Raw genomic sequence first — 16,403 nt, 5'->3', positions numbered from 1 at the left:
GTAAATTCCAGTGATCGCATGACTGCTGCAGGATGTCTCGAACACATTTGGCTTAAAGACGAATGTAGCATCGATAGACATATTTTCAATAGCCAACTGAGTAATAAGCAGCAATTGGACCATGATGTTGGCCCAGAGGACGTGGAGGAGGACGAAGACGAAGATGATAGTGATGATCATGCTGGAGCTGTAGACGAAGACATCGATGTTGGCAATGTTGTTATTGCGGAACAGGAAAGTGTTGAAATGAATCACCAAGAGCACACCAACAATATTGCCGATGACGACGATGATGAGGTAGTTAATGCAACAAAACCCGAAGCTATAAGTGTAGACAATTCCGAAGAGGAAGATGATTTATTGACATCATCCGAATCGTACAATAACAAACATGGCAAAACAAATGGTCATTCAAATGGTTACACCACAACCAGCAATCATCATATGAATGGCGGTCACACAAAGACCCATTCAAATGGTCATGTGAATGGTCACATCAATGGTGGCTTCACCAAATCCCCTACATCCAGTACCAAGAATAATCATCACCACCATACAACCAAAACTACAGTGGTTCATAATGTGCCAGCTACAAAAGCCATTACCATACCCTTGGGCAGTGTTCAAACATCAAAGAAATCACAGGAACACTTTCCCAAGACAACAACAACACAACCACCACCACCAACGACACCAACACAATTAGGAACAATGACATCGACACCTCATGAATTGCAATTGCAACAACAGCAGCAAAAACAGCAATTTCTCCATATACCGGCCAGACGTCAATCGTCCGAGTCGAATAAAGAAAATACTTTTCTAACCACCAAGAAAATTGCACCAACGCCTGGCATGAAGAAACCACATTTAACTGTCTCACAATCTAATACCACCACAGCAACCATTCTTATAAATCCCTCTATGGGTAATAATATCAATCCAAATAATATTGTGGCCACCATTACCTTGCCTACAATGGCAGCAATGGTATGCACCAACTCGTCCTCGTCCTCCTCCACCACCAACCCCTCATCGTTATCCTCCAATGAAAAATTAATAAATATTATGCCATCACTACATACTGCCACCAACACCAGTACCACCATGTCCAGCACAACAAATCCAGCTTCTTCTGGAGCTTCTTCTATTTCGACTATAACTTCCACCAATATCAACAACAATACTTCTTTTTTCCCAGATGCTCCTACTACACCCAAAGTTATACGCAAGGCACCAAATTCGGACACATCTCCCACCTCTGTTAAGGCTTTAGTGAAGAAATTTCAATTAGAAGGTGGTGAACAGCCCCTCAGCCCACCAGAATTTGCCACCAATGGTTCGAAACAGCAACAACAGCATCATCAGGTATCACTGGTACAGCATCATCAGCAGTCACCTTTGAAAGTAGCAAACGAAACGAAAACGAAATTCCTCAATGGTGGCAGTGGCGGCGGCAGCAGTAAATCTCCTCCGCTAACACATTCGACGGCCATTACTATTAGCAACAATAATACCTCCTCGAGAAGAGCCTCTGAACCCATAACGGCTATACACCATAATAAGAAACTAGGCATGACCTCATCATCGGCCCCCGTTTCCATACCACCTCTGGCCAGCAATAGTTTTAAAACAATGTGTGTTTATTGCAATTCCTGTAGTAGTAGTAATAATATGGCCAACAATGGATGCAGGCATCCCTCGTCTAATGCAACGACAACAACAACGGTACATGTGGCCACCAATAAGAATGGCGGCACAACAACAACAACATCATGTAATAGCGGCGCCAATTTCAGTCAGAGCACCAAATCTTTGATTAACGGAAGCAGCAGTAATGGTAGCCTTACCAGCTCCGCCAGTAGTAATGGCACCACAATGACCACCTCATCATCCAATGCTATGCTATTCACTGGCTCTAATCAACAACAACAGCAGCAGCATCACCTCTTGAATTCCCACCACCATTCGCATCATCACCATGCCCACCACCATCATCATCATCATCCACACTCACATCATCTACATCATCATGGTGTGGTGAAAAATTCTGGAGCTGCTGCAAATGGTTTGAGCTTAGATCAGGGTATTATTTGTTAGCTAAGGGCCTCTAGGGCGCGAAGGAATGCCAAAAGTTTCTTTCATCGTTTCTTATGTTGCATGTAGTATAGGGAGAAAAACATTGATAAGCATAAAAGTAATAATAATAGTAATAGTAATAGGAATAATAGTTATTCATATTATAAATATTTAACAAAAAAACGAAGAAAGTATTTAAGTTACTTTTTATGTTGTACAGATGGTGGTGGTGGAGGTGTACCCTATGAAGAATTCGTTTAAGATGATTGTCAATAGGGTTTTGGTGTTTTTGGAAAGGGGCTCCCTTACATAAGGAATCATAACTCCCTCTCAATCACATAATAAAAATTCTAAGATGTGTGTTTGGTGTTTGTTTTAGGTGATTGGTAGAGGAGGGGGTATTAAAGAGTCATTTTGGAAACGATAAACTTTTGTCATTTAATTGGCCTTAGCCGTTTTTTTTAATACAAACTCAATATTTTATGGCCTGAGGACTGATTTATATTAGGCGAAAGTTTATTGCTTCATAGATTTCATTCCTTATATTTAGCCTACCAAAAACAGTCAATTTGTTACAAGCCTCACTTGATACATTGTCCTATAAAGTAGATTTCCTATTACCATAAAATCCAAATTTCAATATAATTTCCATACCGTTTACCTTGATATATTGTCATATAAGGCTTCTGAGAAGTTAATAGGGAACCGAGAAAGTGTTTCGGCAAAAAAATAAAATATCGCCACCAATTCGATATTCGCCAAAACATATTGCTTATTTCCAGCATTTGTCTAAAGTTTGTTGTTACAAAACAAAAATAGAAACACGAATTTTTTTCGGTCCCTATCTAAACTTGGTATTTGGGAATTCTTCCTGTTATCGTCAATCAATATTGAATGTGGAAAATAGTTAGAGTGATCAAAGGCTTCTGAGAAGTTAATAGGGAACCGAGAAAGTGTTTCGGCAAAAAAATAAAATATCGCCACCAATTCGATATTCGCCAAAACATATTGCTTATTTCCAGCATTTGTCTAAAGTTTGTTATTACAAAAAAAAAACACGAATTTTTTTCGGTCCCTATCTAAACTTGGTATTTGGGAATTCGTTCTGTTATCGTCAATCCATATTGAATGTGGAAAATAGTTAGAGTGATCATTAGTTGATTTAATGATGGAATTTTGAATTTCAATTAAAGCCGATCCTGTTGTTAAATCCTTTCAGTAGATTTCCTATAGCTTTTGCATACTTTTTAGCTAATATAAATGCCAAATATTTTTGGAATATAAAATTTTATATTATTTGCTATAATAGGCTAAAATTTTTTAAGGTTTTTCGGGGTTTCTTAATTGATTTAATGATGGAATTTTTGAATTACAATTAAAGCCGATCCTGTTTTTAAATCCTTTCAGTAGATTCTATGGCTTTATTGAAACCCCGAAAAACCTTTAAAAAAATTTGGCCATTATAGCAAATAATATAAAATTTTTTATTCCAAAAAAATTTGGCAGTTTTATTAGGTAAAAAGCTATAGGAAATCTGCTGAAAGAATTTAACGACAGGATCGGCTTTAATTGAAATTAATAATATGCACTCATATTGTTTCCAATCCATCATTAAATCAATTAAGATTGGAAAATTTTACAAAGTAGCTTCATTCTATTAATTGCAGACTTATTATTATTTTTTTTATTGTAAAGCTTCCCACAAAATAAAACACAATTTTATTCTTTTTATTTTCAAAATATTTACTAATCCATATTATTGAAAATAAGCTATAGACGTATATATGTGTTTTAGGAAAAGTGGATAACACTTTAGCTGGTTTACTAAAGTTGCAGGAATCCTTATCGCTTTTCGATTTGAAAAAAAAAAAACATCTATAGAAAAATAAAAATCCTTTTTTAAATCGAGTATAATATTTTGCTAATATTTTATACTCCAATTTTTAGGGAAGTTTTTATTGATTTCGAAAAGCATATCATCTAAGGGGGGCTAACCCAAAAACAGGCAATCATCTAAACGAAAACACCATACTGATAAAGGAGAATATTAAAAACATTTTTTAGCATGAGTTATTTAAAAGCTAGTTGATAATGTAAAATAATTAAATAAATTGTTTTTCTTTTGTTTATTTAATACAAAGCGAAGTAAAATTAAATGATAACCAGTATATCCGCTGAATCATAAAATAATTCCCTAAGTTCTTTATTTTTTAAATTTATATATTTTATATATGAAAAATATGTATGCTCTATATTTTTCTCTGTTGTGATTGCTGCTACCCATGTTATCAATCCCTAAATTCCCTAAAGGTCTCTATTTTGTGTGATTTGTTTTGTTTTTAATTTAAATTTAAAAATTATTTTCGATCTTAATGTTTTTTTTTTGCTATTTCCATATTTTCTTTTAAGCTTATCAACAAATTTAAAATATGTATTTAATTAAATGTCTTATTGAGTTTTTTTTATGTAAGTACCTATTTTGGAAAATATTTTTGTTTATTCGAAAATCCACTACAAATCTATTTTTATTCTTAAATATTATTTTCTCTGTATTTTTTAAATAAGTTTATGTTATATACTGCTTATATTTATGGTTTTGTTGAAAGTATTCCACAAGGAACCATTCTTTTGTTTTTTGGGGGAATTCCAAAAATACTGTTATTGATTAAATATGAAATAAAAGAAATTAATATGATCTTTTAATTATCTTAAAAATCGTAAAGGTTTTTGAAACCTATATAAAATTCCTCAATTTATATGAATTCCCTTAAAGAAATTTCTATTCATTAAAAACATAAAAAACAAATAATTAAAACAAAACTGAAATGCTTAATTCTTATCTATTAAATAAAAAAAATATTGTTTTTAAATTTTAGCTAATGTTAAAAAAAAAACCCGATTGTTTAAAAACTGCTTGTTTTGTGAAAGAAAAACAAGCATAAGTTAAAACAAAAATACTTTATATATCTATTATATATACATATATTAATTAATTTATATAATTAAAATAATTAAATGAAATCAAGAGGAAGAAGAAATTATAGTTTTTAGTTATCCACTTTTTTTAAGTATACCAACCCTCTATATCTTACACTAATTATTAATTAATATCATTATTTTGCTAAATGCTGAAACTTTTAAGAAAAATGTTATACAAAAACCACACACACACACTGAAGATGAACTTAATAAAATGCATAAAAACAAGAAAACCATTGTACACCATATTTATTTTGAAATCAACAACAGTTTGTATGTAATTTCTTTTTTTAATACAATTTTCTTTTTATTTTTAGTTAATATGTTTTTATTTAATTTTGATGATACACTTCTCTCAAAACCATTTTTAAAACTATAGCAAAATAATCTGATAAAACACAATGAAGTAATTACCCGCTAAATTAGTATGCAACACATCGATTTTTCGGGCATCTGGAAATTTGGCGTAAGGTGAAACGTTTTTGTTTCTGATTTAAATATAACTCCCACACACAAACCTAATGCTTTCGTCCGAAACGAAATTTTGGACCAACGAAGTATTTTTTTGTTCATTGGTGAAAAATCTTTATTTATGGTTTGTCACAAACTAACTTTGTTTAGCTTGAATGAAAAAAAATTAACAATAAATGAAATATTCGTTTGCCAGAAAAGAAACCAAAATATTTGCGTACACATATTTATGAATTAAAATCTTGAAAATGTAGGTATGTAAATCAATTAAAAATTAATTTAAAGTCAATTAAAAAATTAATTGATCCAATTAAAAAATTAATTAATACCTACTATTAATTTTTGTGATTGATTTTTGTTTCAATTAAAAAATTTGTTGAATCAATAAAATTTGTAATTGAATATTTTTTTAAAACCCAATTAAGACTAATTGGAAAAAGTTTCATGAAATTTTTTTCTGTGTTCAGTAATTAATTTCCTTACTGAATATCTCTATTTTTGGTAATTTTCCGAGTGAATCGTTTATTTATAATCGCTTAATTATCATCGTCGAGGTAAAAAGTGAGGTTGCATAAATATGCATACAGAAAGATACAAAGAGGTCTGATGAAAATTGTAAATGCATCTCTTCTGATTCAATGTAGGAAGATACGGAGTCAATTAAAAATTTAGAAACACAAATAACAGAAGACCAGAAAATGTAATAGGTTAACGGCGTTGTACTTACAATACAAGACGAATACAATAACCATTATTGTCAATATTTTTGAAATACTTTTCCCCAAAGTGGACTACTTTCTTCCTCGAAAATTCCCAATTTCAAGTGAAATTCCCCAATAAATGAGAACTTTTAACGAAAAAATTAAATAAAATTTTTTTTATTGACCAAAACTTTGTATTTATGAAATTTTTGGGAGAAATTATATGGATCGAAATACATTCCTATTTTCCCCAACCTCTTATGAATGCTTGATCTTAATACATTTTCATTTAAATTTTTTTTTTGTTTAAGGAAATACACAGAGATAACAGGAGAACAGAAAATACAATAGGGTAACTGAGTTTTACTTGCTTACAATAAAAAAAACGAAGACAAGAACCAGAACCACTATCTTCCTCAGAGATTCCCTATTCAATTTCGCAATAAATTTATGACAACTTAAAAAAATAACAGGAGAACAGAAAACAGAATAGATAAACTTGTATTGCCGTCATACATATGTGTGTTACAAATAACTTTGAAATGACAATAACAATACACATATACATTTATATATACAATTTTCATTTAATATTTTTTTGCTTAAGGAAATACACAGATAACGGGAGAACAGAAAATACAATAGGGTAACTGAGAATTACTTACAATAAAAAGCGAAGACAAGTACCAATACATTTTCTTCCTAAGAAACTAACAATTCAATTCCGCAATAAATTTATGACAACTTAAAAAAATTAACAACAGAACAGAAAACAGAATAAACTTTTATTTACATACAAATAACATTGAAATTACAATAACAATACACACATACATTTTTAATTTTCATTTAATAATTTTTTTGTTTAAGGAAATACACAGAGATAACAGGAGAACAGAAAATACAATAGGGTAACTGAGTTTTACTTGTTTACAATAAAAAAAAAACGAAGACAAGAACCAGAACCACTATCTTCCTCAGAGATTCCCTATTCAATTTCGCAATAAATTTATGACAACTTAAAAAAAATAACAGTAGAACAGAAAACAGAATAGATAAACTTGTATTGCCGTCATACATATGTGTGTTACAAATAACATTGAAATGACAATAACAATACACATATACATTTATATATACAATTTTCATTTAATATTTTTTTGCTTAAGGAAATGCACAGATAACGGGAGAACAGAAAAGACAATAGGGTAACTGAGAATTACTTACAATAAAAAGCGAAGACAAGAACCAATACATTTTTCTTCTTAAGACACTACGAATTCAATTCCGCAATAGATTTATGACAACTTAAAAAATTAACAGAAAACAGAATAAACTTTTATTTACATACAAATAACATTGAAATTACATTTAATAATTTTTTTGTTTAAGAAAACACACAGAGATAACAGAAGAACAGAAAAGACAATAGGGTAACTGAGAATTACTTACTTACAATAAAATAAATTTAAATTTACTTACAATAAAATAAATTTACAATACCGCAATAAATTTATGAGAACTTTAAAAAAAAAATTAACAGGAGAACAAAAAACAGAGTAGATAACATTCTATAGACCTCATACATACAAATAACATTGAAATGACAATAACAATACACATATAGCTCCAACACTAGTTCAGTGATACGCTACGCTTGTCTCTTAATGATATTGCACTGCTCTCTCTCTCTCTCTCTCTCTCTCGTAGATTTTATTATTACTACCCTTGTCTATGTATGTGAGCAATATCATATGTATCCGACTTGCAATTTATTCCCTTCTCCCTTAGTACATTTTTCATGTGTAACATTACAGAAAAAGAGAACGGCTAACGTTTAACTGACATACCAGAGACAAGAGAAGTAATGATAAGTTCAGCAACCATCGTTGAAAGCATACAAACATAGTGATGATACACTGTTTATCTATGTGCGTATAGCTGTTTTCTGTTCAATGTTTTATTTGTCCGGTTTATGATTCAGTAAAAGACAACCAACTGTACATTATATTTGCCTGTGATATGTATAATTTAAAATATATTTAAATGAATCTTGTGATGAAGTTCGTCAAATGTATGGATGTATGTATCCTTCTATTAAAACCCCATTATCTGTCGAGAAAATGAAGATGTTTTGAAAGTCACTCACCCTACTGTATTACCTTCTCTCCTACTACATTCATATTGAGTTAATCGTCGCGTAATTTGCGAACACTTTGACAACAATGTTTTTTTACATTTTATATATTTATATTTCCTGTTCTCTGTTATATGTTGGTTACATCTGTCATGCATCATTTAAGGAAGAGATCCAAACAAATAAAGCTAATGATCCATAGTTTTGTCCAGCATGTGGAAGTCACCCTACTGTATTTTCTATTCTCCTGTTACATGGGTCTTTCGTTAAAACATATTTATTTTCTTTATTGAATTCGTTGTACATCATCTTTTGTATTTATTGTATTTTACAAATTGTAATACAATTGTATTATTACACTGTTAAAGAATTTGTATTTTATTTAAATAGTAAAATATAAGAAAATATGCATATATGTTTTAGTATTTGTAAATCGATTTATTAATTAATATATTAATTTTGTTTCGTTAAACATTAAAAAATCGGCAAACCTTTGGCAAGCTAGATGTGTGCACGTGAGTAATATTTTACTCACGCACACCCACGACGGAAAAATCCTGCTCACGCGCACGATATTGTTTGGTAGGACTCACGCATACTCACCAAAAGAAAATTTGTACTCACGCACACTCACGCAGGAAAATGTCGTGACTCACGAAAAATATCGTGCTTCACGAAGGATGTCGTGACTCGCAAAAAATATCGTGAATAACGAATACTTTTATAAGTAATTTACCTGAGTGGCGTGTCTGAAAACAAGAGCATCATTAAAATTGAAAGAGTTATTAAACTCTTTAACATCCTAGGTGTCACTAAAATTGTAAATGAATTCAACACGTAAGCGTTTTATGTTTGGAAGCGGGATTATTTTCGTGAGCGTATTTTTGCGAAATTCGTTACTCACGCCCGCTCACGTAGATATTTTTTCGTGACCCACGCACGACATTTGGTTTGCTAATGACGCACACTCACGCCGGTGCCATCAACGTGATTCACGATTCACGCCTGAGTCACGACAATTTCGTGTCACGTTCACACCTCTAATGTGAGCAATGTCATATGTATCTCACTTGCGATTTATTCTCTTCTCTCTTTGTTCATTCTTAATGTGTAACATTACAGAAAGAGAGAATCAAATAACATACGCGTAACAGTAGAAATAACTTTCAACGAGAGAAGGAAACAAAAAATGTCAGACATTGCTCACATACACAGACCAGGGATGGAAAATACAATTTTTAAGAAAGTACAAAAAGGTATTTTTTGAGCGGAAAGGTACTTTTTACTAAATTTCAACAAAAATTTCACTGGAAAATTATTGTCAAGAGACTAAATTTTAAAGAAAATAAAATTTTGACAAAACTTTCTATTTAAATAAAATTTTGCAAAAATTTTCTATAGAAATAAAATTTTGCAAAAAAAATCTGTAGAAAAAAAATGTTGCAAAATTTTTTCTATAGAAATAAAATTTTGCAAAAATTTCCTATAGATATAAAATTTTGCAAAAATTTCCTATAGAAATAAAATTTGTACAAAATTTTCAATTGAAATAAAATTTTGACAAAATTTTCTATAAAAATAAAACTTTACAAAAATTCTATATAGAAATAAAATTTTGACAACATTTTCTACCGAAATAAAAAATCGATCATATAGAATCGTATTCTTTTTTCGACTAAAACGTTCTTGAAGTTCAATAAAATCCTGTTTTTGACTATGTCTTTTACAAAATCGAGATTTTCTTCCCACATGAACATGTCTGTTTTGCCATATTTGTAAAAGACTATTAGCAAATAAGGTTGATAAAGACTTTCTCAAAATATAAAAATATTTTGTCAAAGCTATTGTACCATAAATCTGATATCGACTCAAAAATGTCTACACAAAAGGTACTAAATCATTCGCGGGGGTACTACGGTACTGACCGGGGTGAAAAGTATTGAAAAAAGTACTATAGTACTGCATTTTCCATCCCTGACACAGACACATCAGCCCAAAGATGGGTAATGATAAACTCAGCCACCGTTGGAGAAAGCAAGATGGGGATCACTGCAATATCATTAACTGACAAGTATAGTGATATTACATTAGTTGGTGAGCTATGTTATTTTTCCGTTTTATGAGTCAATACAAGTCAACCAACTGTACATTCTGTTTTCCTGTTTTATGTCTACTTGATTTAAACAGGCTGGATTGAACATTTGGATTAACTTCGTCGGATGTATATTTGTCCCATCATTCTGCTAAAATTGCATTAACTACCGAATGAATAGAGATATCGTGAAATATCAGTACTATATTTTCTCATCTCCTGTTACATTGTATTGGCTTAAAATGTAAATTGTTTTTACATCTCGTGTAACATTTGGATACAAAGCAGTATTTTCTGTTCTCTTGATACATAATGCATCATTTGAGGAAGAGATCCAAACAAATAAAACGAACACTGATAGTATTGTCCTGAGTGTTCTTTATACGTTAGTGGAAGTCACCCTGCTGAACTTTCTGTTCTCCTGTTATAATAGAGTAAGTGCAGCAAATGTGGTATAGTAGCTTTTTTCTCTATAGATTGTGCCTGTCGGAGAATGAGCAATCAAAGATCAGTTTGATTTTTGCAACTCTTTATTTGTGCAGCTTGAAAAAAATCACATTTACCTGTGCTCGAATGGGGGTTTTGGGTTGTTCTTAATCATTTTGTTTTGTGTGAAGGTATATTAATTTTCGGATGTAAATAACTGACGAGTACTAAATAAACAAAAAATGTATGCATTTGCGATATATATGTTGCATTTATTTATGTATTTATTTACAAAAAAATCTACATTATGGTGTAGCACATTACTTGCATATTTTATGAATTCGTGCTTAATGAGTTTTTTAATAAATTCGCAAATATATCGGAAATTATGGGTTTCTTATTTTTGGCTCATAATTGCGTGGATGGTAAAATTAATGTCGTAAAATCTTAGGACAAAAACAAAAAAATTGGCTATCGAAAAACAAATGGGTATACCACATTTGCTGTCTTTGGGTAAACGTAATCTTTCGAATTTATTGAATAAAATTAGGTGGGTACTTTGTTAATATTAAAAAATCTAATTGTATACAATAAATGCTTTCAAACTTTTCCATCCAAGTTTTGGCAAGATTTGATAAAAATATAATCGTCTTCATATATATTTTTGCCCTTTTAATTTGGATTTGTTTTGTGAAAAAACCAAACAAATTGCACTAGAATTTCATAGAAAATTCCTATAAAATAATTGAGCAGAATTGCCAAATATTTTATGCAAAAATTAATATAAGTTATGAAAATAAAAAAAAAATCGATCTTAAAAATATCAAAGAAACCTATAAATCGTCTTTACGAAAACAAAACATAAAAATATTAGAAACGAACATAATAATATTAGAATGTTATAATTATAATCATAGATACAATAATAAAAACAAAAATACAAATATCATTCCAAACATATCACATATAAACGTTAAAAAAATTACACATTTATCCATTGTTGATGTTATAGAAGGATTTTTATTAGATGGAAATATCATATTAACCAACAGTAGAAATGAAATATCATACGATGCATTTAACCAATACAATAATACAATTATTATCTATATGTCAATTCAAAATCTGAATTTCTATTAAACTCAAACGTAAACAATAAATTTGAAAAAATGCGTGTGTTCAATAAAAATTATATAGAGAAAAATATCGTTGATTTTAAGCGGAAACTTGGGAAGAAAATATTTTAGAGAAATCAATATTCTATTTTTTATTTTGTTTTTCTTAAAAACAAAATCTTTGGAGGTTTCTTTTACTCAATACCTTTACGCATGAAAAAATAATGGCGCCGTACCAAATGAAGGAAATCTACGTATTTATATGCTCTTATATACATAAATTGAATTTTCGATGTGTTTTAATTGTTATGACTGGACTTTTTAAAATAAAAAATTAAATATATATCTATGTGACAACATATTACATAAGAAACGATATTTATAAAATGCATAAAGCTAAGCTCAAAAATGTTTTAAATAACGGCTATTGCAAGATTAGAGTAAAGAAATGAAAAAAAAAGTTATATACATATATACAATCATACACAAATATATACATATATCTTGAACAGAGTTTATAAATTCCAATTATTTATATTGAATGTTACAAAAATAAGGAATATTTATAACATAATTTACGGAACGAATGTTTAATTCTTAAAGGAATTCTATAAGAAAACTATTATGAATTATAATATGTGATCTATAAGACTATGTTATGTCAATGGAACGACTAGTGGCTAATTAAAAATAAGTTCTTTTTTAATTTATTTCAAACTTTTAAATTATTATTATATCTTATTAATTGTTTTTTTTTTATATATCTCTTGTAAAATCTAGTTTATAAACCAATTAGCTAGCTATACTATTAGTTAGTTAATAATATATAATTTTATGTCCCCTTTTAATTTAAAAATATTGTAAAACTAACATAAAATACAATAAATAGAAATAAAATTTAACAAATTTGAAAACAGTGTTCAATGTTACCAAATGAGTGAGTTGTTTTATTGGAAAATGTATACAGATGTACTATGTTTATTGATAGAGTTTTCAAATACTTCATGATTATTTTTAAATTCATTCAATTAAAAACATTTTTTCAGTAAATACACAAATAACAGGAGAGCAGAAAATACAATAGGTTAACAGAGTTTATCACAATGGACTGAATAGTCTAAGTGAGCCTGATACATCGGGCTGCCACCTAACCTAACCTAACCTAACTGAGTTGTACTTACTTACAATAAAAAGCGAAGATAACAACCAGTATTGCAAATATTTTTCTGGTACTTTTCCCCAAATTGGACCAGTATCCTCTTCTCAATTCAAACTGAACAATAAATTTCCCAATGAATTTATGACAACTTTTACTGCAAAAAAATTAAAACCAAACATATATTCATTTATTGGCCAGGCCTTGTTAACCAATATTGTATTTATAAAATTTTTGGGGCAAATTATACGGTTGCCAAATTATTGCGATACTCATTGCGATAAGAATTTTTATTTTTCATTTAATATTTTTTTTAACCACATTCACAAATAACAAATAACTACAATAGGGTAACTGAATTTTACTTACTTGCAATAAAAAGCGAAAACAACAACCAGTCCCCCAAATCGGAACACTTTCTTTCTTAAAAATTCCCAATTCAAACTGATATTTCGCAATAAATTTATGACAACTTAAAAATAAACTAAATTTATTTATGTATCGACGAAAGCTATTTTTGTTAACGTATTTACGAATTTTTTGGGAACCTTTTTTTAAGATCTTTTGCGATAAGAATAATTTTTCTATTTACGTAACCGAACAGAAAATACAGTAGATTGACTTTTACTGACCTCATAGGTATAAACAACATTGAAAAGAAAATAACTACACGCATACAGCTCCAACACTAGTTTTAGTAACACTATGCTTATCTCTCAATGATATTGCATTGATCTCCCTCTTGCCGATTTTATTATTACTTCTCTTGTTAAGATTCTCTCTTAGTACATGTTTAATGTTACAGAAAAAGAGAATCAACAGCAAGCATTTAACAGTAATATGCACTAATAATATAAAGGGTGATTTGTTAAGAGCTTGATAACTTTTTTTTTTAAAAAAACGCATAAAATTTGCAAAATCTCATCGGTTCTTTATTTGAAACGTTAGATTGGTCCATGACATTTACTTTTTGAAGATAATTTCATTTAAATGTTGACCGCGGCTGCGTCTTAGGTGGTCCATTCGGAAAGTCCAATTTTGGGCAACTTTTTCGAGCATTTCGGCCGGAATAGCCCGAATTTCTTCGGAAATGTTGTCTTCCAAAGCTGGAATAGTTGCTGGCTTATTTCTGTAGACTTTAGACTTGACGTAGCCCCACAAAAAATAGTCTAAAGGCGTCAAATCGCATGATCTTGGTGGCCAACTTACCGGTCCATTTCTTGAGATGAATTGTTCTCCGAAGTTTTCCCTCAAAATGGCCATAGAATCGCGAGCTGTGTGGCATGTAGCGCCATCTTGTTGAAACCACATGTCAACCAAGTTCAGTTCTTCCATTTTTGGCAACAAAAAGTTTGTTAGCATCGAACGATAGCGATCGCCATTCACCGTAACGTTGCGTCCAACAGCATCTTTGAAAAAATACGGTCCAATGATTCCACCAGCGTACAAACCACACCAAACAGTGCATTTTTCGGGATGCATGGGCAGTTCTTGAACGGCTTCTGGTTGCTCTTCACTCCAAATGCGGCAATTTTGCTTATTTACGTAGCCATTCAACCAGAAATGAGCCTCATCGCTGAACAAAATAAGCGGATAAAAAAGCGGATTTTCTGCCACTGATTTTGGTAATAAAATTCAATGATTTGCAAGCATTGCTCGTTAGTAAGTCTATTCATGATGAAATGTCAAAGCATACTGAGCATCTTTCTCTTTGACACCATATCTGAAATCCCACGTGATCTGTCAAATACTAATGCATGAAAATCCTAACCTCAAAAGAATCACCCTTTACAATGTGAAAAGGAAATGAGACATGTTGTAAATTGCTCACATATACAAACTTATCAAAAACAAGAGAGCTAAAGATAAACTCAGCAACCATCGATTTTTCAATTGTTTGATATTTAATGATTATTTTTTTTTTAAATTCTGTTCGCATATTAACGGAAACCATATTCCATATAGCAACACTGTAGTTTGGTATATCGGTATTGCCAACTCTGTTTAGAATTTGTTATTTATACGTTTCACAGAGATGTCGCACCTCGATTTTCTTCAATAACCAATAGATGTCGTTGTTGGATATTAAAGAGAATTTAGAATGACATGGCTTGCAGCTTAAAAAAAGTTTAAAATATGTTAGGACTTTTTGGAAATGCAATGTTGCACTGATGTTGCTGTTTCAGTTGCTTGTTTGTGGATTATTTTGTTTTCAATATAGATCGCGAAAACATCGCACGTGGAAAAACATATAGTAAATTAAATGTGTGTATTAAATGATTTAAATAAAGCTGTGTTATTTATAGAAATAAATGCTTTTAAAAATCTTCTTTCTATAAGATTCACATGAATTCGATGATTCCAAACACGAAAACCTCTAACTAGAAACGAATGCTCATATATGGAATATCAATCTGAATATTCCTAGTAGAATTAATGAAGGTGAATTCACGCGTCAAAATTTGTGGTTGCCTATATTTAATAACTTTATAAAAGTGACATACAGAGCTCAAGTTGATGTATTATAAAGGGTGATTCTTTTGAGGTTAGGATTTTCATGCATTAGTATTTGACAGATCACGTGGGATTTCAGACATGGTGTCAAAGAGAAAGATGCTCAGTATGCTTTGACATTTCATCATGAATAGACTTACTAACGAGCCACAACGTCGAATTTTCAGTGAATGGGCCCTAGAAAAGTTGGCAGAAAATCCGCTTTTTTATCGACAAATTTTGTTCAGCGATGAGGCTCATTTCTGGTTGAATGGCTACGTAAATAAGCAAAATTGCCGCATTTGGAGTGAAGAGCAACCAGAAGCCGTTCAAGAACTGCCCATGCATCCCGAAAAATGCACTGTTTGGTGTGGTTTGTACGCTGGTGGAATCATTGGACCGTATTTTTTCAAAGATGCTGTTGGACGCAACGTTACGGTGAATGGCGATCGCTATCGTTCGATGCTAACAAACTTTTTGTTGCCAAAAATGGAAGAACTGAACTTGGTTGACATGTGGTTTCAACAAGATGGCGCTACATGCCACACAGCTCGCGATTCTATGGCCATTTTGAGGGAAAACTTCGGAGAACAATTCATCTCAAGAAATGGACCGGTAAGTTGGCCACCAAGATCATGCGATTTGACGCCTTTAGACTATTTTTTGTGGGGCTACGTCAAGTCTAAAGTCTACAGAAATAAGCCAGCAACTATTCCAGCTTTGGAAGACAACATTTCCGAAGAAATTCGGGCTA

At 31.0% G+C, this 16,403-nt stretch overlaps 1 protein-coding gene across 3 annotated transcripts in view; it reads left to right on the top strand.

Moving 5' to 3' along the window:
* Drak (Death-associated protein kinase related) overlaps positions 1-5,291 on the top strand; it is a 471,225-nt gene extending 465,934 nt beyond the window's left edge. For all 3 annotated transcript variants that reach the window (XM_075298611.1, XM_075298610.1, XM_075298612.1), the window contains exon 6: positions 12-5,291. In XM_075298611.1, the coding sequence (XP_075154726.1) occupies positions 12-2,100 (2,089 nt within the window). In that variant the 3' untranslated portion in view covers positions 2,101-5,291. The remainder of the gene's footprint in view (positions 1-11) is intronic.
* The last annotated feature ends 11,112 nt before the right edge of the window (positions 5,292-16,403 follow it).

This window comes from Haematobia irritans, chromosome 3 (genome assembly GCF_050003625.1).
Source record: "Haematobia irritans isolate KBUSLIRL chromosome 3, ASM5000362v1, whole genome shotgun sequence".
Lineage (NCBI taxonomy): Eukaryota > Metazoa > Arthropoda > Insecta > Diptera > Muscidae > Haematobia > Haematobia irritans.
This window is presented reverse-complemented; position numbering and strand designations above follow the sequence as displayed.